Source organism: Gopherus flavomarginatus, chromosome 2, assembly GCF_025201925.1.
Source record: "Gopherus flavomarginatus isolate rGopFla2 chromosome 2, rGopFla2.mat.asm, whole genome shotgun sequence".
NCBI classification, from domain to species: Eukaryota; Metazoa; Chordata; order Testudines; family Testudinidae; genus Gopherus; species Gopherus flavomarginatus.
This window is the reverse complement of record NC_066618.1, coordinates 152308715-152329538: the sequence shown is the minus strand read 5'-3', so window position 1 is coordinate 152329538 and position 20824 is coordinate 152308715. Positions and strand designations below refer to the sequence as shown.

General features: G+C 49.7%; 1 protein-coding gene across 2 annotated transcripts; it reads left to right on the top strand.

Annotated features, from left to right (window-relative positions):
- Window positions 1-470: 470 nt before the first annotated feature.
- On the top strand, window positions 471-20766 carry NCAPH (non-SMC condensin I complex subunit H). Of its 2 annotated transcripts, XM_050937439.1 has the most exons (18): window positions 471-536; window positions 1276-1516; window positions 1776-1869; window positions 4496-4588; window positions 7854-7992; window positions 9730-9851; window positions 10240-10429; window positions 11021-11112; window positions 11979-12184; window positions 13782-13930; window positions 14519-14625; window positions 15449-15571; window positions 15927-16034; window positions 16874-17035; window positions 17693-17809; window positions 18367-18455; window positions 19133-19208; window positions 20171-20766. In XM_050937439.1, exons 2-18 carry the CDS (start codon window positions 1281-1283, stop codon window positions 20228-20230), a joined length of 2163 nt encoding a protein of 720 aa, XP_050793396.1. In that variant the 5' UTR covers window positions 471-536; window positions 1276-1280; the 3' UTR covers window positions 20231-20766. The 2 variants fall into 2 exon arrangements, with proteins under 2 accessions (XP_050793396.1, XP_050793397.1); XM_050937440.1 differs by lacking the exon at window positions 471-536 and having other exon boundaries at window positions 1186-1516; window positions 18370-18455.
- The last annotated feature ends 58 nt before the right edge of the window (window positions 20767-20824 follow it).

Sequence of the window (20824 nt, the reverse complement as noted above, 5' to 3'; positions counted from 1 at the left end):
TCAGTAGCTGAGGATTAGGCTGGTGTCTGTTTAAGAAAACACAACCCGCTAGAGAAGGGGTTGGAGCGTCTGCGTGCACCCTGGACAGGGGACCCGACCTGTGACACTGGCCGGGGCGAGCCAGCTGCAGGCAGGGGCTGTACAAGCCTCCCACAGCCAGAGCGCGGCACGTCCCTCAATCCTGCCCCGCAGCCCCCGAGATCCCAACCCCGGGCTCCCACCTCAGCCCTGCGGTGCCCCTCGCTCCCGCCCCGCCCCGCCCCGCCCCGGGCTCCCCACCCAGCTCTGCCGCTGCCCCTCGCTCCCGCCCCGCAGCCTCGCCTGCCCCGCGCTGTGGCCAGGCCCGGGGCCGCCCCGCTGTAACCAAGGCGACCCCGCCCTGGCTCAGGCACTCGGAAAGGGGCCCCGGCCCCCGCCGCCTCTCGGCCCCCGTAGCCGCTCACTCTCCCCCAGTCGCTTTACGTCATCCGCCTGCGCCTGCGCAGTGTCCGCGCGGGCCGATTCAAACCGGGAAGCGGAGGAAGTCGGCCGGGCCGGTGAGTGACGGGCCGGGCGCGCGGCAACGAACGGGGGGAGGCCCCGCCCCCAGCAAGCGCGGTTCGGAGCAGCCGGGTCCTGCGGGGGCGTGACGGGCCGGGCCGCCGGGTCACTCCCGCTGGCCTGACGCGGGGGGGGCTCCCAGGAGCTGTCCCGGGGCGGTCACTGGGGCGCTGGCTGGGGGCTGAGGGGGGGCACTGGGGGGGATCCCAGGAGCAGGGGGAGTAGCTGTCCCGGGGTGGTTAGTGGGGCGCTGGCTGGGGGCTGAGGGGGGCACTGAGGGGGGATCCCAGGAGTGGGGAGGGAGTAGCTGTCCTGGGGTGGTTAGTGGGGCGCTGGCTGGGGGCTGAGGGGGGCACTGAGGGGGGATCCCAGGAGTGGGGAGGGAGTAGCTGTCCCAGGGTGGTTAGTGGGGCGCTGGCTGGGGGCTGAGGGGGGCACTGGGGGGGATCCCAGGAGTGGGGAGGGAGTAGCTGTCCCGGGGTGGTTAGTGGGGCGCTGGCCGGGGGGCTCAGGAGGACACTGGGGGGGATCCCAGGAGTGGGGAGGGAGTAGCTGTCCCGGGGTGGTTAGTGGGGCGCTGGCTGGGGGCTGAGCGGGGCACTGAGGGGGGATCCCAGGAGTGGGGAGGGAGTAGCTGTCCCGGGGTGGTTAGTGGGGCGCTGGCTGGGGGCTGAGGTTAACATCTCTTTAGCTCATCACCTGCCTTCTCTATATTTCTCTGCTCTCCCTCTGCAGTGAAGATGAACACGTCAGCGCCCCAGCCCACTGGTCGCAGCCAGAGCGCCTCCTCCGACAGCGTGTTTGTGTCCCCCAGCACTAAGCGGCAGCATGTCAGCAGCTCGAACACCCCGGTGCTAGCCAGCTTCCCGGGGAACGACGACGAACAGGAACGGAAGCAGCGCCGACGCTCCAGGGTCATCGATCTGCAGCTCAGCAGCACTGATTCGCCCCTCTCTGTGCAGTCCCCTTCCAGCAGGTCAGAGTGACTTATGAAGCAGCTCTATTCACGTTTGATTATTGCCTGTGGGAAGTGCCCTGGGCTGTGTTAGTACCAGACTCAGTGAGGGTGGGTAAGTATATGGCTGGAGCTGTGCGAAAGGCCAGGGAGTCAGGGTGAGGAGGCGTTTCTAAGTTACAGCTGCTTTTTCCTGCATTGTTATCCAGGCAGGAGCTCTCTGCGGGAGCTCTCTATGGGCTGTGCTCTCTAAAGCAAAGGTTCTTGCTTGTTTCTTTAGGCCAGCAGAAACCTCCTTGCCTGTGATCCCGAAACTGACAAACACCCAGATTTCAGATCACTACTCCACCTGCATCAAGCTGTCAACAGAGAACGTAAGTGAAAGTAGTTCTGCATGTAGCACAATAAGCCGACTTTGAAGAAAGTCATTTCTTCAAGTGGAGCAATTCTGCACATGCAGATCACACCCAAACACAACGCAAAAAAGGACATTGTGCAGCCTGCTGGGGATGGTGAAGTTTGGGACTCTTAGGCATATGCTCAAGGCTGTCGTTTCTGGGCTGTTTAGCAACAGACTCAATAACTCCCAAGTTTAAGCCTGGAAGTGAAGAATGCAGCCTTCAGTAATAAGCACAAAGTTTTAAGCTTCAAAGCAGGGACTGTCTTTTTGTGCATCTTCAAGCACAACGGAGCCCTGACCCGTGGCTAGGGCTCCTAGGTGCTATAACAGTACAAATAAACTAGTGTAAAGCCCATGTGTTACCCGCACAAAATTCACTGTCACTTGCACATGTAGGGCACCCACCTCTACTTAGTTCCTAGGGCTCAGGGCATAACCCTCTTAATTTAGGCGCTCTAACTCTACTTCTCCGCGGGCTCCGGGCTCTACTCCTCTGCTCTGGGCAAACACCCATTCCCTCTGGATGCAGGGCTTAATCTTTTGTGGGTTTGTGGGGTCTTCTAAGAGTGAAAGAGCCTTACATAGTAATATCCTACTTCTCTTTATTAACAATCGCCAAAACAGAATGCACAGGCTACATGTACAATGCTCACCATTCCCAATAAGACAGATGAACTTTTCTTGATGGCCAGTCGGGATCAGGTCATCTGGGGACTCCAGTTTCTGCGCAGTGTCATTGGCAGAGTGGTGAGGTCTGGCAGCTCTGTTCTTGGGGCTGTGTCCTGGAGTTGATTCTCAAAGAACTTTCTTTTGGACCCCAGTTTATATAGTGAAACTTGAGTCTTGCTTGGCTGTATCGTAACTAATCATTTTTACTAAAATTTTACTAACCAATAACAAAATTCTCTAACCAATCATACCACACCACCTTAATTAATTTATACCTAGCAAAATTAATTATGTAACAGATAGAAACCATACAAACAAATAACAGAGAAGTGGGGACCATAAAAATAAAACAATAAAGAAATGAGGATTTCACAACCACAACTACTGATGAGTGATAACTCCTTGCCTGAGGAGGTTGTGAAGGCTAGGACTATAACAAGGTTTAAAAGAGAACTAGATAAATTTATGGAGGTTAAGTCCATTAATGGCTATTAGCCAGGATGGGTAAGGAAGGTGTCCCTAGCCTCTGTTTGTCAGAGGGTGGAGATGGATGGCAGGAGAGAGATCACTTGATCATTACCTGTTAGGTTCACTCCCTCTGGGGCACCTGGCATTGGCTACTATCGGTAGACAGGATACTGGACTGGATGGACCTTTGATCTGACCCACTATAGCTGTTCTTATGTGATTTCTTGCCAGACAGAATACTGTCAAACAAAGTTTTCTATAAACATCTTAAGATCTAGATTATCACAGGCTGTTATGTTTCACCAAGTTCCCCTTATATTGAGGAAAATAGCTTGGCTAAAGCATATATGATATTCATTACCTTCACCTCTGGGTTGAGAGAGACCGCATGCTTGCTGCAGTTTCTATGTCTGTCAGAGGGGCAGCTCCACTTGCTGCTGATAACCCGCTCAATCCCTCCCATCTTCCCTAGCCAATATTCAGTTCCCCTTCTCCATCATCTTCCTAGGTTCAGGTCTGGAAAGAGTAAATATTATCAGGCAATCCCCGGTTAATAGCTCCCCTCACTGTTCCCTTAAGGAGCTGTATCTCTCATATTTTGTTTTCTCTTTGCTTCATCTCTAACAATCTCCTTTGATTTGATTCTGTGCAGTCAGACAGGATCATATCAAACAGGTAAATGGAGGTACATATGGGTGCTGACCTGCGGGGATGCGTGTGTTTATCAGACCAAAACCATCATCGAGTGGGGGTGTTTCTAATGAGGTTCTGCTGGGATTGGTTCTTGGCCATACGCTATTTAACATATTTTATTAGTGTCCTGAAAGAAATAAAATCATTACTGATAGTTTGCATATAACTCAAAGATTGGGGGAGTGGTAAATAATGAACATGACAGGTCACTGCAGAGGGATCTGGATTGCTGGCTATGCTGGGTAAAAGCAAACAAACACTTCAGTATGGCCAAATGGAAGGTCATACGTGGAAGGTCAACAAAAAATATAGGCCATACTTGCAGGCTGGAGGTCAGGATTAGAATTCAAAATGACCTTGATGAATTGGACTGAAGTCAACAAGATGAAATTCAATAAAGACCAGCAAAGTAGGAAGGAACAATCAAATGCACAACTAGAAAATGGAGAATAACTGGTTGCTGGAAAGGATCTGCATTAAGACACAGTTTGTTTGAATAGGCCCAGCCTGCCAATGTATACAGTTCACTGTGTGACTGCCCTGTCATCCTCATTATTTACCTCTGCCAACTTTGTGCCATCTGTCTATTTTTATCAGCTGTGATTTTATATTTTTCTGATCATTGATGACAATGTTGAACAGTGTCGAGCCTAGAACGATTTCCAAAGACCCTCTGTTGATGAGATTCCCCACCAAGAGTTGCTCGTGTCACTGTGGATTGAAAGACATGATTTTCCAATAATAGAAGCTGCCTATGTGCTGTGTTTCAGAGAATCACCACGAAGAATGCGTTTGGCCTGCATCTCATAGACTACATGGCAGAGATACTCAAACAGAAGGACTCCGAACTGACCAACTTCAAGGTGAGATGGATGGCTGTTGCCCGCTTGGTGCAGTGCTCTGCCTCTTGTTCCCTCCTGGAGCAGAGAGGCCTCTTGTTAATTCCGGCCTCACCTCAAATGGACATAATGCAGGCAGACAGGAACCAAGTTCCCTCTAAGCTACATGGCCGTGCAGCAGGCTTTCAAGGGCGGTGCAGGTTGGGAGAGGCATCTCTCCCCCAGCTCAGCTCTGCCGGAGCTGCCACGGCCGGGGAGAGGTGCCTCTCACCCCACCCAGAGCTGCTGTGTCAAGAGAGGGCTAGGGGGAGTCCTCTTTCCCTGCCGCAGCCCTGAGGCAGCCTGCACCCCAAACCCTTCATCCCCAGCCCCACCCCAGAGCCTGCATCCTCAGTCGGAACCCACATACCCCCGCTCCCCAACACTCTGCCCCTCCTGCACCCCAACCCCCTCTTCCCCGCCCCCCCATCCAGCACTCCAACCCTCTGCCTGAGCCCCCTTCCAGACTCCAAACCCTTTGGACCCACCCCGCCACACATCACCTCCATATTGGTGCACATAGGAAAATTCATCCCACACATGGACATAAAAAATTAGAGGGAACACTGGACGGGAACTCCTCTGCTGTTCCTGATTAGGACAGCTAATGGAAATGACTGGACAGTAACTCCTAATAGAATTTGATGGGGCCAAATTCTCCTCTGTTACACCAGTGAAATCAGTGAGATTTCTGCACTGGTATAATCAAGCAGAATTAAGCCCACAGAAGCCAGGGTTCATTTATCAAGGAAAGGCTTGCAAGGTTTCCTGAAGTCCTTATTTTGACATTAGAGGCCAGCAATAGAGCAAGGCCATACCGAAAGAAGTTTGGTCAGAGACTTGAAGGCGGAGTGAATTAGACTGGAGTAGATGGACAGCAGGGAGGGAACCAGCGATATGATGGGAGGAGACAAAAGGAGGAACAGTTTTCTTTAGAGGGAGCCCAGCAGAATATTCACTTGGGCTAAGTGGACAAGGTGTGGGTAGGGGATTCTCAGTCATGATTTAAATAGCAGGGGGTCTGGTGACCCTGAGAATAGTACTTTGTATTTTGAGTGCTTTCTTTCCTCTGATCTCCAAGTGCTTTGTAAAGGTGGGCAGATGCGCTTAGCCCCACTCTGCAGGGCGAGCCTGAGGAACGGGGGGAGTGCTTTGTCTAGAGGCAAGTCACTGGCAGAACGGAGTCCAGATCTGGATGTGGGCATTGTGCTTTCCTGTGGGCATTCCTGCTTGCTGGTAACGGTAAGATACTTGCCTGCCAGGGCAGATGTCAGACTCCACAAGCCATGTTGCTGGGAGTCTGCACGAGTGTTCTGGAAGCAAAATGTAGATTACAAAGAAGGCTTCAGTAAAGGCCTCCCTGGTGATTTTCTCTGCACTGCTCTTTTTCTGAGGGCTCTGCTAGGCTTGGGTGGTCAAAAAAGCTAACAGTGTTAGGAACTGCTAGGAAAGGTATGGATAGATAAGATAGTAAATATCCTCATGCCACTGTATAAACCCGGGGTACTCCCACATCTTGAATACTGTTTGCAGTTCTGGTTGCTGTATCTCAAAAAAGATATCTTAGAATTGGGAAAGGTACAGAGAAGGGCAACAAAAATGATTAGGGGTATGGAACAGCTTCTGTATAAGGAGAGTTTAAAAAGACTGGGACTGATCAGATTGGAAGAGACATGACTAAAGGGGATATGATAAAGGCCTATAAAATCATGAGTGGTGTGGAAAGATTGACGAACTTTTACATTAGGCGAGAACCAGGGGTTGCCAGATGAAATTAATAGGCAGCAGCTTTAAAACAAATGAAAGAAAGTATTTCTTCACACAGCTCACAATCAACCTGTGAAACATGTTGCCAGGAGATATTGTGAAGGCCAAGAGGATAACAGGGTTCAAAGAAGAACTAGATAAGTTCATAGAGGATAGGTTCATCAATGGCTATTTGCCAAGATGGTCAGAGACGCAACTCCATGCTCTTGGAGTGCCAGAAGCTGGTACTGGGCGACAGGAGATGCCTCTGTTTGATACTTGCCCTGTTCTGTTCATTTCCTCTGAAGCACCTGGCATTGTCCACTGTCAGAAGACAGGATACTGGGCTAGATGGACATTTGGTCTGACCCAGTATTTCTGTTCTTATGTTGCCAGATGCCGATGGTGTTGAGGGACTGACCCATAGCAGGTACTGGCAAGGGTTCCTTGTGCTAAGGACGGGCGGTAGATGTGCCCTGGGTACCCCTGGGAAGCATCAACCCGCCACACCTCCCCAATCTTTTCAAAGCATCAGGTGGGTTTAGGGAGCTGGGCTTAGGATAAGAGCTGATATTTGCTGAAGGGCACTACAGGGTAAAAAATCTGGGTAGAATTCAGTACAGCAGTGAAACTGTCTCTGGTAGCAGGGGGTGAAATTGTAACAGGGCAGAAGAGGGACAAGGAGAAGCAGTTAATTAATGAAACTTTTGATGACAACATACAATAAAGTTGGACTCAGTTGCAGATAGATACTACGAAGATAGATCGTCACTGAGAATCCTCAAAGCAAAGCTGAGCTGGACCCGCTGGCGCTGGCAGGAGATGGAGCTCTAACTTTCCGTTTTGAAAGTGGGGGAATCAGTTTTGAAAGTGGGGGAATCAGGCTTCTGTAACTTTTAGCTAAAATGAGCTGTGCAAGATAGGTGAGCTCTGGGAGGTGGGAGAACAGCACCAAATGCAGAGTTCCAGCATGGCTGAGTCATAGGGTAATGGTGGCCTGACTGTAACTAAGTTTGACCTCCATGTATGAAGCTCCTGCTGAAAAAGAGGTCTGTGGCATTCAGTTCCATAGAATGGGTCACAGCAGTAGCACATAGGGTGGATGAGAAACAAATTCCATAGGCTCCACAGTGATATTACTGAAGAGCTGCCTTTTGTGGAAGGAAAAAGGTTGGAAGAGCCCAGTGTGGCTGAGCAGAAATGCATTGCGGTGATTCATGCTCATAAAATATCCTTTTTACAAATGGAATCCATCTCCAGTCGTGCTGATGGAATGGAACATGAACTTTATCCAGCAACATGGCCACTCTTGTACATCTCACCTTGGCAAATTCTACTTTAGCTTTTTGCTGGTCTCCAGTCACATCGGGAATATAAAAATAAATGTTCTCACTGAGATTTCAGTCCTGCAGCTCACATTTAGTGTTTGCTTCCTCTGAAAGCAACTTATTCCAGTGAGATTAGATCCTTTCTGATTATGTGTTCTGTTTGGTCTGTTTCACAGATAGCGGCCGGCACCCTGGATGCCAGCACAAAGATCTATGCGGTGAGAGTGGATGCTGTCCATGCAGATGTATACAAGGTTCTTGGAGGGTTGGGAAAAGACTCAGCCGCCACAAAGGATGTGGACAGCCAGGGTGCAGGTATGCTGCTTGCTGCTTTTACTTTGATGTACTAATCAAGGGAGTTGGAACAGTCATAACTCCCAATACTGGTGCAGGACCCCCATATAACAACCTTATGCTTGCACAGTATCTGTAGATTTCCAGGCCCTTTTTTAGGGATGGGGAGATGGAGGGAAGTAACTGCATAAATTCACACAGTAAATCAATGACAGAGATGGGATTAGAACCCAGATCTCCTGACTCTAAAGTACTATGCTCAGCCTGCTAGACCTTTCTCCCTTCTCTGAGCTGCGTGTGAGTACTTGGGTTACTTATTTTGGCAGAGTGGCCTGACTGAGAGATTCAGAATCGTAAGAGGAAGCACCCCCTTGTCTTCCTCCTGTCTTGTGCTACAAAAGCAGAATGTCCCGTTGAAAGACAAATTAGTCAACAAAAGGAAACAGCCTTTAGCTAATTTTATATAACTTCCCATTGCTGGGAATCCAGACATACCCAATATGGATAATTTTATGCCCAGTAACTTTTGTAGTCATACAAGCTAAAATCAAAATAATGGAATCTAATCCTTAGGATACATTCACTGCCCCAGATTTCCCACGCACACTGTGATCATCAGCATCGTATCATTGGTCAGGTGCATTATGGGACAGTTTTGTGTGCAGGTATTGGCCACAGATGGAAGTAGCATATTGAGCCATATGGACTAATGGTCTGATCTATTTATGGTAAACCTATATTCCTAAGCAAACTGGATGAATCCAGATTGCACGAACATGCTAGAGCAATGTCTTTTTCAGCTTCCCATTACATGGGCAGTAAGGGATTGGCCGAATGACATGGGTTTCTCATTCCCTGTTAGTTTAGGCATCTAAATGCAGTTGAATAAGAGATAATTTAAAGGATTTCCCCAAATGTCTAGTGCTGATCCAGTCTGGTTTGTGCTCCCTGCTTTCGTTTAGTGTACTGAAGGCTTTGCTATGAGTAGGTACTATATGGCTATTTTGGGGTTAAATTGATCAGTTGAAGGGACCTTGGTTTCTCACTTGTCTAGGCCTGTGTTCCCTAGTCAGTAATGGCTAGTGAAGTCCAGAACTTGTCTTCTCCTTGTGTTGGTCTGGGTGAGCAAGGAAATCGGGAGCTAGGTATTGTACTATCAGTCCTCTGTTCACTGGCAGACAAAATGCTGGCTCTGTTACACTGAAGCAGCTTCAGCTGAGCCCAGGGACTCATGTCACTTAGTTCCTACACTGTCAGCTGATGTGGGGCTGCACTGTGTGAAATCAGAGATGATATTCTCACCAGCGCGTGCAAGAAGAGTGTGTTAATTCTCACAAACTAATCTAAATGGGAAGAGATTTTATGGAGGATGGAGCTGGATTCTGTGCATCCAAGGAAATTTTCTTGTCTGCGTCTCTGCAGCATCTGCCCAGTGGGTTTGAGTACTGCCTTTTGCGATCAGATTTTTAAATAAACCTAGAATTATTTTTGTAATAATTCTGAGGAGATTTTTCAAAACTCTTGAACCTGCTCACTGATTTTTATGGTAACTCCTGATGAGTGTGTAGGGTAAAAGCCAAACACACGCCCAAGGCCTGAGGGAATAGAAGAGGAGGCAGAGATTTAGAAAGGAATGAGTGGGTCGGGTCTATGTTTGATGTACTCTCAACTCACCACTTTTCAAGAAGAGTCAGACCCCCACCATTGGTAGCTACATGGCTCTAGAGACAGCCTCTGCAGTAATTCTCCTTTTTATAGATGGAGCTGCTGCCGGTACTGAAGCTGCCAAGAAGCTCCAGACAAAGAAGAAGCACTCGTACAAAACAATCGAACAGAACCTGAATAACATAAACGTCTCTGAGGCAGATCGCAGAAGTGAGGTGGGGAATACTGCCCTGGAGTCTTCATGTAGCAATTGTTCTACTCAACCCTGAACCAGATAGACACTTCTCCTTCCTCACCCCCATGTAACTCCTCTTCTCAACATGGCAATCTTGAGTCAGGCTGTAGCATTCATATGCTTTCCTCTTGCCTATCTCTGCACTCTACTGTCATAGCAAGTCTCTCAACTGTCTCCACCCTGCCCGTCCCATACTGGTGTGCTTCAAATTCTACAGCAAGACAACTCAGCACTAGTTAACCCAAGTGTGAGTGTGAAGCTCATGTCTCTATTTAGAGCTTCTCTGTGATGGGGTCTTGTGTCCATCCATCATCTGTTTTCTCTCTGCCTTTGTTCCTTGATTCTTCTCGCTTTGTGTCCATGTGCAGGTCGATCCCATGTTCCAGAAGACAGCAGCCTCCTTTGATGAGTGCAGCACAGTTGGCATCTTTCTCAGCACCCTGCACACCCACAGCTATCGCTGTGAGCTCCTGTTGGATTCCAAAGTCACGCCTCTCCCATCTTCTGAGACATTGGAGTCCCCGAGCTCTACTCCTGTGAAGGTGGCAGACCTGAAGTGTAGGTGCAAGTAATAACTGTGAACTCTGGACTCCTACAGGCTCCCATTTCATCCCACCTAACCCCCTAATAAAGTTCTTATGCTCATTATCTCTTAGTGAAACAGGCACTATGTTCCCTTCGCTGGTTGGATCATCTTAACATTTTGGTCTCAGCTGACCTCATTCTTGCTTCAGTTATCTAATTCTGCCCCACCTCCTCCCCCTGTTAACTCTTTGGTGCTGTCGTGCATGTATTGCTTAGGGGGAGATGTTCCTATGTTTGATGCGTGGCATGTATTTTAGGGTAGGTTTCTTGGTTCCTGCTGCTTTTTAGGTTTAAACCATAAAATCATGGCCAGTATAGGGGGAAAGTAAACAGAGTGTGGCTTCAGGCATTTATTTCCTGGGTTAATCACTCAGCAGTGGGGCAATAGCTTTCTTCTCCAACCTTCAGCCCCCGTGCGTGTATTCTGAAATGCTCATCCATATTTGAGGTATGGTCATCTCAGCAGTAGTACAAATCAAGGTTGTTTGATGATGGTTGTTTAGGTTAATTGCTGATCAGTTAACCCTGTTCTTAATATCTCCTTACTTGTTTCGTGGTCTCTAGCTATCCTACTGCAGTGCATCGAACAGCGCCCCATCTGCCCTACATTGAGTGGCTTCCAGATTTCTCACTGGGACAGTGACTCCCATAATGAGGTAGGTCTGTTAGCAAGCTGCTCATATTAGGTCAGTGCAGTGCATGGTATGGGAGTTGTTCCCAGTGTGCTCAGCTGCCTCTGTCAAAGATCTCTCTGCAGGCTGGAGAGGAAAGGGAGACTTGTTCTGCAGGGTCGGTGCTATTCTGCCGGAACAGGACAGGGAAGTGGTTTGCAGTATTTCCCTGCGGTGCATCTTAGCAACTAGAATTCTGGGACTAACTCAAGCATTTGACCTACTTTTAAACAGAAAATAGGGGTTCAAAACTATTTGAAGGGACATCTCTGGAGAAATACATGCCATTCAGACATCTTATTAAGGCCCGGGCCTTTGCGAAAGGATTCCCTAGGATTATTGTAATCCGCACCCATTGGTGTGGAGCGGAGAGGTTGATTTCTCTTGCATCTTGAGGTACTGAGAAAACACATACTGAGTACAAGATGGGATCAATTCTTGTCCTTCTAGATTGGGAGGAGGGTGATGTACTCCGGGCTCAAATGGCCTGCATGTGCCTGAGGATATGCTCCATTCAGGAGCCATCACTTGAGTTTAGTTCTTCAGTTTCTTAACAATTTCTTTTCCTTCTCTGTTCCCTGAGGTTGATGTCCTATAGCATTTAATCTACAGGACTAAGGCTCCAAGGATGAGCAGGTTACCTGGATGTGGGTTTCTCTGAAGTGCCCATTCTCTGGATAACCAATCCCCTTCAGGTTTTTAGTTAGTCCGAGTACTAGGGCCAGAGTAGGGTTTATATTCTGGAGTAAATGTGTTAAGTCCTGCATAGGTGTCTTATTTTGCCTTGGAGGCCCAGGGTTTGGTATTGAATCCTTTCTGTGAGTGAGTAACCCGCTCTTTCTGTTCTGCAGTCAGTGTCTGCTCTGCTGGATAGATTTAAGAAAAGCGACCAAGTCTTTGATATCAACGCAGAGGCGGATTGTGACCCTGAAGACTGTGCTGATGCCCTAGTGGAGGATGACTTTGATGCAGACATGCCAGATAGGACGGTAGCAGGGGATGTTGGGGAGTTCTCAGACAAGCGGGAGGCCTGCAGGATGGTGCGTGAGAGCATGAGGTACGTGGTAGTGCTTTGGTCTGCAGCTGGGGTTTGCCACCTAGCCACAGCCTCCAGCTCAAGATTGCCATGTCGAACAGCAGTGTTTTGATAGTAGGTTTCCTGAGGCAATGAAGTTTACAAGCAGAGCTTGCTTTCTGTGCAGGTGGTATCCGTGAACCAAGCAGACTAATGGTCCAACTTCTCGTTATAGGATTCTAACTCTAATCTTTTCTTTCCCACGCCGAGAGACAGAAATGGGACTTGGTGACCAGAAATCCTAGAAATCCGTTCACCACGGAAAAACACAGAATTTGTGCTTTTACAGAGAATCTTTAAAATGAAGAAAAAAAAAAAAACACAGTAGAACCTCATTTATCCGTGTGTTCATTGACTGGCTCTCGGTATTAACCGAACCGACAGTGGTGAGGCTCAGGCAGCTGGTGGTTTGGTTAATACAGAGAGATGGATAACGGGATTCTAAAATATTGTGTTCAACTGATACCTCAGGGTAGCTAGGGAAACTAAAGTTCAGTGTTTCATTTTAATTGCAGAAAGACACGGCTTTGTGTAGTTTTTGTTTGCGTTTTTTTATTGGAGATTTTTTTTTTTTAATCATCATGGAAAACTAGGATCCCAGTTAATGATCCAATCAGGCCCGCATCCATCCAATATGTTCTCCAGGTTAAAAGTAAGCGGCACAGCTATCTAAAGGGTCTCCCAACGCTGTTTAAATGTCAAATGCAATTAAAATGGTTTTAAATTCCTCCCAGTCCCCCACCCTAATCATCCCAGCTGTGAATCACCGGAACCATCAGTGCTGAAGACATTCAGGTGGTTGAGCTTTGTTAATGAAGGTTAGAACTGGACTGTGTGTCACACCAGAGTATTTGTTACTTCAGTTCAAGCCACTTCAGTCTGTTGGCCACCAGTCCCTGAGCCCGTGTAAAACACCTCTGAAGGGCATCCTTACCCTGCATCAACCATTTGACCACCATGTCCAGAGATGTTTTTGTAGCTGGGAGTTGACAGCCCCAAACGTCTGTGGCAGGGACTGCAATGTGCCCAAACCGTTCCCTTGGCTAGAGCCAAAACACCTGCTCTTACCCCCGCAGACTTCAGAAAGAGGAATGTAAAACCGCCTTCCACCATCTGTGGTGGGCATCTATTGGGGTGGGATGGAATGAGACAAAAGGGAATGAAGCTAGGGAAATCACCCTTATTCAGCTGCTTATCCTGTACCTCCTTAAGGAGCAACATGGCAAATCGCCATCTGCTCCCCAAATCCCAGAACCCCTGTTGGCAAGTCAACTAACTTGTATTATTTTTGTGTGTGCCTCTACAACCAACACCAAGACAGTGAATAAGAGGTATAGGGATTAGAAGCCACGGCTCCCCACCTGCTTAAGATCAAGGGTTGTTTGTGTTAAGGGTTTTATACTGTTTGCAGATTAGCCACCGGATGGGGAAAAGACCCACATCTGAATAGGACTGATGCCATCCAACAGTGATGCATGCACATACTGGCTAGCCCCAGGGCTACTATAGTGTGTGGTGGTGGTGGTGGTGGTGGTTTTTTGCATGGATTATAACTGATTTTGGGGGGGTCCTCTTTCAGTAAGGATGTGATTCCCCTTGCGGAGGGAGACATCGGGACCATGTGCCTCCATCTCTCTGTGAAACCTGGAGAGTATTCCTACTTCAGCCCCCGCACCATGTTGATGTGGGCCGGCCCAGAGCACTGGCGCTTTAAGCCTCACCATAAACGTATGTATTTGTAGGATGCAGTTCAGAAAGTGGATCCAATTATCATAAACTTCCGGTGTGCCTAGAGACAGGTGGCTTTCTAGCCACTGAGTAGTGACAATCCGGGTAGAGACGACTGTGCACTACTCTCCAGTCGCTTCTCCAGCCAGTTTAGGAGTAGTGCTCTCTGCCTAGGGGAGGAGTCTAGCTTGGTGTGGGGTGAGGGGTAATATATCGATCTAATAGAATACTAGCTAGGTCCTGTCCTAGTGCAGTCATAGGGGATGACAGTTTAGCCTGCAACCTCCCTCCAACACAACAAAGTTCAACTGCATTTTCTGCTTGTGCTTCTTTAGAAAGACAAACAGTCCTTTAAAATACTAAATCTAGAATGAAAACTCCAGTGCCTCTGGTAGTTCACAGAAAAGCTTCACTGACAAAGCGGAGCACATACCATCTTCCTTTCCTTTAGCTCAAGAATACCTGGGTGTGGGTGATTTGAGGTCCTTTCCAAGTAGGCTAGGAACAGTGTCTGAGAAGTAAGCCTAGCAGCACTTGATTCTTCTCCCCCAAAGTGCTGAGCACTGACCATATCCTCCCTTTCTGCAGTGGACAGGGGTGCTGAGAATGGGGGCAGGAAGAGGAACATAAAGAAAGTCTTTGAACTCAACTTTGATGAAGATATTGACTTCACGACGCGTTTCCGTAAAACTAGGGTATGTACTGGGTTGTCACGGGGGCCTGGCTGTTTTCTGCTCCCTCCTCTGCGACGTGAGGAGTGTCTTTAGTACAAGCCATTAACAGATTTTTAAAAATGGAGTTCTGCAGTGAACTGGACTCTAAAATCAGCCCTGGAGGTCCATCCGTGGGGGTGTTCCTCACTCCAGACCAAATGACAATAGAGACTTTCTCTGCTAGCCCTGTATTCTGGAAGTCATTCTGGATTCTTCCTGGCTTATGCTGCTGCAGGCAGGGAGCTGCCCAGGGGTCAACGAGGGCAGTATGCACAGCTGCCAGTGGCACACAGCTAACATCTGTACAGTGGGGGTGCTAGCCTAGTTTCCATCTTGCTATCCCAGAGCTGTTCATTTTTTGAGACTCCCAAGAATAATCTGGATTAGAAGCATATTGTAGTCACTAAAGTGAACAAGTCTGACTGAATAAACGGGGGGCAGGTCTGTCAAGTGAAACGGTGCCTTTTCCCATAGTTACTTGTCAAGATGAGACCCATAGCTCAAGCATGTCGAGGCACTGTAGTGCCAGCCCCAGGCTGGTTGTCTTCCCATTTGCTCTCTGCTGCTGCTGATGCATTGAGCGTCCTCTTGAATATCCCCCACTCTCTTCTCTGGAACATGGAGCTCTGAGGACCCACTTCCAAACTCTGTGTGCTTGCTCCAGTGCTGTGTGGAACTCGGAGCTCCCATGCCCTGGCAAGCAAGGGAGTTCTTTGAAACAGCTCCCTGGTGTATTAGGCTAGGATTGGCCCTCAGGGTGGCAGGAACTCTGGTATAATATGGTGTTGACTTGGACTTTGAACAGGCAGCGACAACTCTGGCCAAATCAACTCTTGACAACCAGAACAAGAAGAGCACCACTCTCCCTGAAGACTTCCACTATGACCCTGACAATATCATCCGACTCTCCCTCAAACCAGCTATCAAGGTACAGTCCCTTCCTGACCCCGCTGGGTTCTTCCGCCCTGCCCGCTGGGCTGTGGGCTGCAGGACTCCCATGGTGCAGTCACTGAACACTCCTCCGGCAGGAGAGAGTCCGCTAAGGACTCATCTGGTTAAACCTGATGCCTTGTTGATACCAGGCGTGCTGTGCTCCCCAACCTGTGCACGAGGAGGAGGGGAGGGGAGGGCAGAGGGATAAATGGAGGAGGGCTGGGATGGACCTGGGAAGGAAGAGGAGTGCCATAGGCCTAGGAGAAAGGGAATATGGCTGTCTGGATGCTAGTCTGGGCAGTGCTCAGGATCTCTGTGTCCTTTTCTCCCCCTTGGCCTTGTCTCGGCAGCTGTGGAGGAAGGCTCTTCAGAGCAGCTCGTCTGACCAAGAGGATGAGATTGGAGAGTATGATTATAACAACCCCAATGACACCTCCAACTTCTGTCCTGCACTGAAGGTAGGTGGGGTAGGGGTGTCACTTGGCTGTGTACTGTCTGGTGAAAAATACCATCTCTCTCTCCAGCTGGAAAGATCTGCCTGGGAGAGCGGCCTCCAGCACCCCACAGGCCTGCCTGCTCTGACCAACCCAAATGTGGTCCCTGCAGTGCCACGAGTGGAACTGAGTGGACAGGCTTTGGCAGCTGCTTGCTTGTGAGGGACTGAACCAGGCGCTAACAAAGCCCCGTGTTTACCGGATTTCACTAGTGAAATAGCAGCTGACTCTTGCTAGTGACACAGTTGTAACCTTTCTCTAGGCAGCAAGAGCCTCCTCATCGCTCCACGCTCGCTAACCTTGGAACCATGCTGACTCTGAACTAGCCAGCTCCTATGTTTGCAAATGTGTCTCTCTCCATCTGCTGAAACCCTGGGCCGGGCCCCCGCCGCCCCTCCCATAGCCTCCCGTGTGTGCGGACCCTCGGCTCACAGCACAATTGTCACATCCTCCAAGGCCTCCAGTCGCTTCCCAGCTGTTTCAGGATCCTGTTCCAAGTGCTCTGCCATGGCTCTTTAAAAATGCCATGGACTTGCTTCAGTGCCCTCGGAGACCCTGTGCCGCATATTCAGTCACGCCCCCTGTGGTGGGCAATCGGGCATCCCTTTGCATTTCCCAGCTCTGGAAAACATGTGCTGCTTTGGTGCTGGGGTGTAGATGGTTCACCGGGGGTGTGGGGGGCGGGATATTTGAGCTGTGGTGTGGGATGGAGAAACCTGCATGTTCCTGTTGGGATTTGCAGGGAGGAGACGGACTACGGCATCTGCATGAGGTGTCTCCCTTTTCCCCCAATATCTGCTCAGGCTGCTGATAGCGATGATGACCTCGACCCCATTGACTTCATGGGCCAGGGTGGGCCCTTTGAACTGACCGTGAGGGGAACAGATCAGTTTGAGCTCAGCAGGGCCCTTGGGGTTGACATCACGACGTATGGCGAGTCCAATCTTGTTGCTGAGCCACAGAAGGTAAGAAATGGCCTGCTTCCTGTGCGGCCCCAGCTGGTATGTGACCGAGTACCTTCGGGGTTAGTCCTGAGCTTGCAGGGTGGGTTGGAGCCCTGGAGAGCAGTGAAGCCCCCTGTGTGCTCCTGTAGCAAGCTGCTGGCCAGTGCAGGGGAGGGGAGGAGCTAGTCTGAAGCTCCAGCTGCAGGAGGCCCATGGAAGGAAAGGTCTCTATGGGATGGAGCAGGCTTCCTTCAGGCCTCGCTGCCTAGGCCTGGGGGCCGTGTTCGGAATGGGCCGGCATGCTGAGGCACAGGGACTAACTGGTTGCCGTGCTCCATCCGGTGGCATCATGCCCTCCAAACCGCCCAGAGAGGGGATCCTGCTGGACTCAGCTCTCTGGTCAGTTTGACACAATTCTGCTTGTCTGGGGATGCTGCTGCTTTTTAATATAGAGATATACCTATCTATCTCGTAGAGCTGGAAGGTCATCGAGTCCAGTCCCCTGCCTTCACTAGCAGGACCAATTACTGCCCCTGACAGATTTTTTGCCCCAGATCCCTAAATGGCCCCTCAAGGATTGAACACTCAATCCTAGGTTTAGCAGGCCAATGCTCAAACCACTGAGCTATCCCTCCCCCCTTTCTCACCACCCTTCTCACCCTGCATATCTACCTTAAGGTGAATAAGATAGAAATTCATTATGCAAAGACGGCCAAAAAGATGGACATGAAGAGGCTAAAACGGACCATGTGGGACCTCCTGACTGATGTGCAGAAGGACCAGGTTGGGGCAGAGGTGAGTGCAAGGAGAACCCAAAGCAGCCATCCCTGGCTGGCCACCCACCTGCGTACCAGCTTGACAGCCCCTTCTCAGGCCTCCCTCTGCACCCTAGTGACCTGGCTGGCTGATTCCACTGCATTCCCAGCCAAGGTGTCTCTGTGGTGCTACTAGCAGGCACCTTACCAAGCCCTGGGGGATCCTGAATGTTGGGTAAAGTAGCCCATTCAGCGCGACCCTGCCTGCACTGCCAGAGTTGTCGTGTTCAGTGTAGGAGCTCCACGGCCAGGCTCTTGGCTTTGGTCCCTTTCTCTCATGCTGATTTGGCCCAGGGAGGGCTTCAGATCAATGCACGTGGCTCCTCAAGGGGCCAGACTGTCCCTGGCAGCCTTAGGAGAGAAGATGGCACCTTTCAGAAGGAGCTGTGTGAGACTCCTTTATGGTGTATCTTTGGGTTGCTCATGTCTGGGAAAGCAAAGACCTGGACTCCTGGGGTGAGGCTTTCCTGGCGTAGTCCCGGTAAGCACCGTGACCTGCCTGTGTCTAACTATCTTCCTTTCCTCCCTTTGCTGAAGCAGAATGAAGTCGCAGAGAAGGAGATTGACTCTGTAACGCTAGCAGGCAAGAAGGTCTTCAGTGGCATCACAAAAGATCTACTTCACAGGTACGTGGGGATAGAGACCCCTCCTAGAGAGGGCCTGCTGTGCCATGGCTGCAAGCCTCTGGATGAATCCTGGGTATTCCCTACTAACTCCATCTGCCCCGTGGTGGGATAATGTTGCGCTTGGGTTTTACACCGAGGGGGTGTCAGTCTGAACAGGGAGTGGCCTCCGAGGTGGGTATATGTACACTGCAATGTAACATCTGCAGCTGCCCCATGTCAGCTGACGGAATCAGGCTGGAAGCTGGGTTCTGGGACCCTCCCTCCGCCCAGATCCCAGAGCTTGGGCTGAGTCCAAAGGTCCACACTGCCATTTTATAGCCCCTGAGGCTGAGCCATGGGCCAGCCGCGGGTGCTTCATGGCAGTGTAGCATACCCTGAATGTCTTGGCTGCAGTGTGAAGTTCTCCCATCTGCTGCAGCTGGGGATAGCTTGATCTCCAGCTCTGGTTGCTGAATGTCGATCAAAGAGTCTGCTCACCCCTCGGCCCAGGTGAGGCCATCAAGGTGAGAGGTTTTGGTCTCCTTAGTGAGAAACAGGAAAAGCTGGAGAGTGGTGAAGGATCTGTCACTCACTTAACCAGCCTCCGCTGGCTCACCGGTATGCCCCATCACTGGTGTCTAATATGTAGGCTCCTGCTGTCTATGTAACCACCTCCCTCCCTTTGGCTGTTTTTGCAGACTACCTTCCGTGATGGCTCAGAACCTCTCTGTGCCACTGGCCTTTGCCTGCCTCTTGCACTTGGCAAATGAAAAGGTGAGCACAGTGTCTGCGTGTAATGCTGGGCAACTCCGATGAATCCCACCGGGCCTGCAGGGAGCAGTCAGTGAAAGAGGTGGGGTGCTGGGTCCAAAAGTTCTATGTGGGTAACGCCCACCACCCAGACACCTGGGAAAGAATTCTCTGCAGTAGCTCAGAGCCCACTCCAGCTAGTGTTCCATCACTGGCCGCTGGGGATATTTGCTGCTCGCAGTCACAGATTGGCTACGTGCCATTGTAGGCAGCACCCTCAGGCCACCTCCTCCATAAACTTAACAAGATCAGTCTTGAAGCCAGGTAGGTTTTTTCCTCCCACTGTTCCCCTTGGGAGGCTGTTCCAGAACTTCACTCCTCAGATGCTTCATAGCAACCCCTCCTTTCTTCTTGGGTTTTTTTTTTATGACCAAAGAACTTTTTTTACTGCTTTAATTTCCTTTGCAAGGGCTAACTCAGCTTGAATTTTGCAATTCTCTTTTCATGCCTATGCTTTCTGACTTCCAAGCTGTAGCTTTCTTTGCTGATCAATCCCATCTTCAAGTCCTTGTTGGAGGCTCTCTGCTTACTCCTGCGTCCTCTTTGAAGTGGTTATTAATCCAGAAACGAACACATTAGTCTTGATTTAAGGTTTGAATTTGGCCTTTCATCCTGTCTTCTGGTGGCTTAGCTCAGACCCTGCACTTTGCTTTGAACATCACTTCTGTGTTGTGGGGTTTTTAATTGTTTCCTATGTACTGATAAGAAATAAGCAAGTTGGCTTTTTGGCAGTGACTCTAAGATGGTTCCACCTAGGGACGGTTCTAGGTACAAAGCTGGAAGTCAGGGCAGACGAGGCTTATGACTAGTTCGACTACTCGTGCCGTTGTAACCTGTCAGTAACAGCTTTCCTGTGGGCTGGCTATGGTGGTCTCTGGTGGGAAGAGTCTGGCTTGTAGAACTAATCGGTTTCCTCTCCTTTTCAGAATCTGATGCTGGAGGGGGTAGAGGACTTGTCTGATGTCCTTGTGAAGCAAGGAGATTGACGTGCCACATGGGCGGAGCAGGGCGCTCTTCAGGAGCTCTTCGTCCCACCATGAGACTAGCCATTTGTTTCAGCGAGTGGCATGACTGCATCTCTCCCCTGCCAGCGACATCAGTGGGATTTCTCAGAACACCTTGTATGAATCATGGACACCTGCCTCTCCAAACCTGGGCTCTTAGGGTCTCTCAGGCAGATGGAGATTGCTACTCTTGTGCTTCCATGGGAACCGGAGCCTTCTTTGAACCATCAAACTGTCTCCCTTGTCTTTTTAGATGGGAACAATGACCCACAGATTCATGCTGCTTCTTGCCATAGCCACTGCTAGAGCAAAGAACTCTCCAGCATATCCCCACCTGTCTGTTTTAACACAGCTCTCACTTTCTGTACATAGGACTGGTTGTAATTACTGGGTTTTTACCCCCTTAACTATATTGTCTCTTCGCTTTACACATTATTAGGATCTCTCTGAAATGATTTTACCCTATTTTGTACAGAGCTTTTTTTAAAAAAAAAAAAATAAACTGCAATATTGGTTCAGATTTTGGGGGCTCTGCTTTGCTGGGGGGAGACTGGATTTCCCAGGGGTAGAACAAAC

Excerpts from the sequence above, each read along its gene's own strand:
- NCAPH (XM_050937439.1), top strand. The coding sequence starts at position 1,281 with ATGAACACGTCAGCGCCCCAGCCCACTGGTCGCAGCCAGAGCGCCTCC. Across the intron at positions 10,430-11,020 it reads GAAGGTGGCAGACCTGAAGT|CTATCCTACTGCAGTGCATC; the intron begins GTAGGTGCAAGT and ends CGTGGTCTCTAG. Across the intron at positions 13,931-14,518 it reads CTTTAAGCCTCACCATAAAC|TGGACAGGGGTGCTGAGAAT; the intron begins GTATGTATTTGT and ends CCCTTTCTGCAG.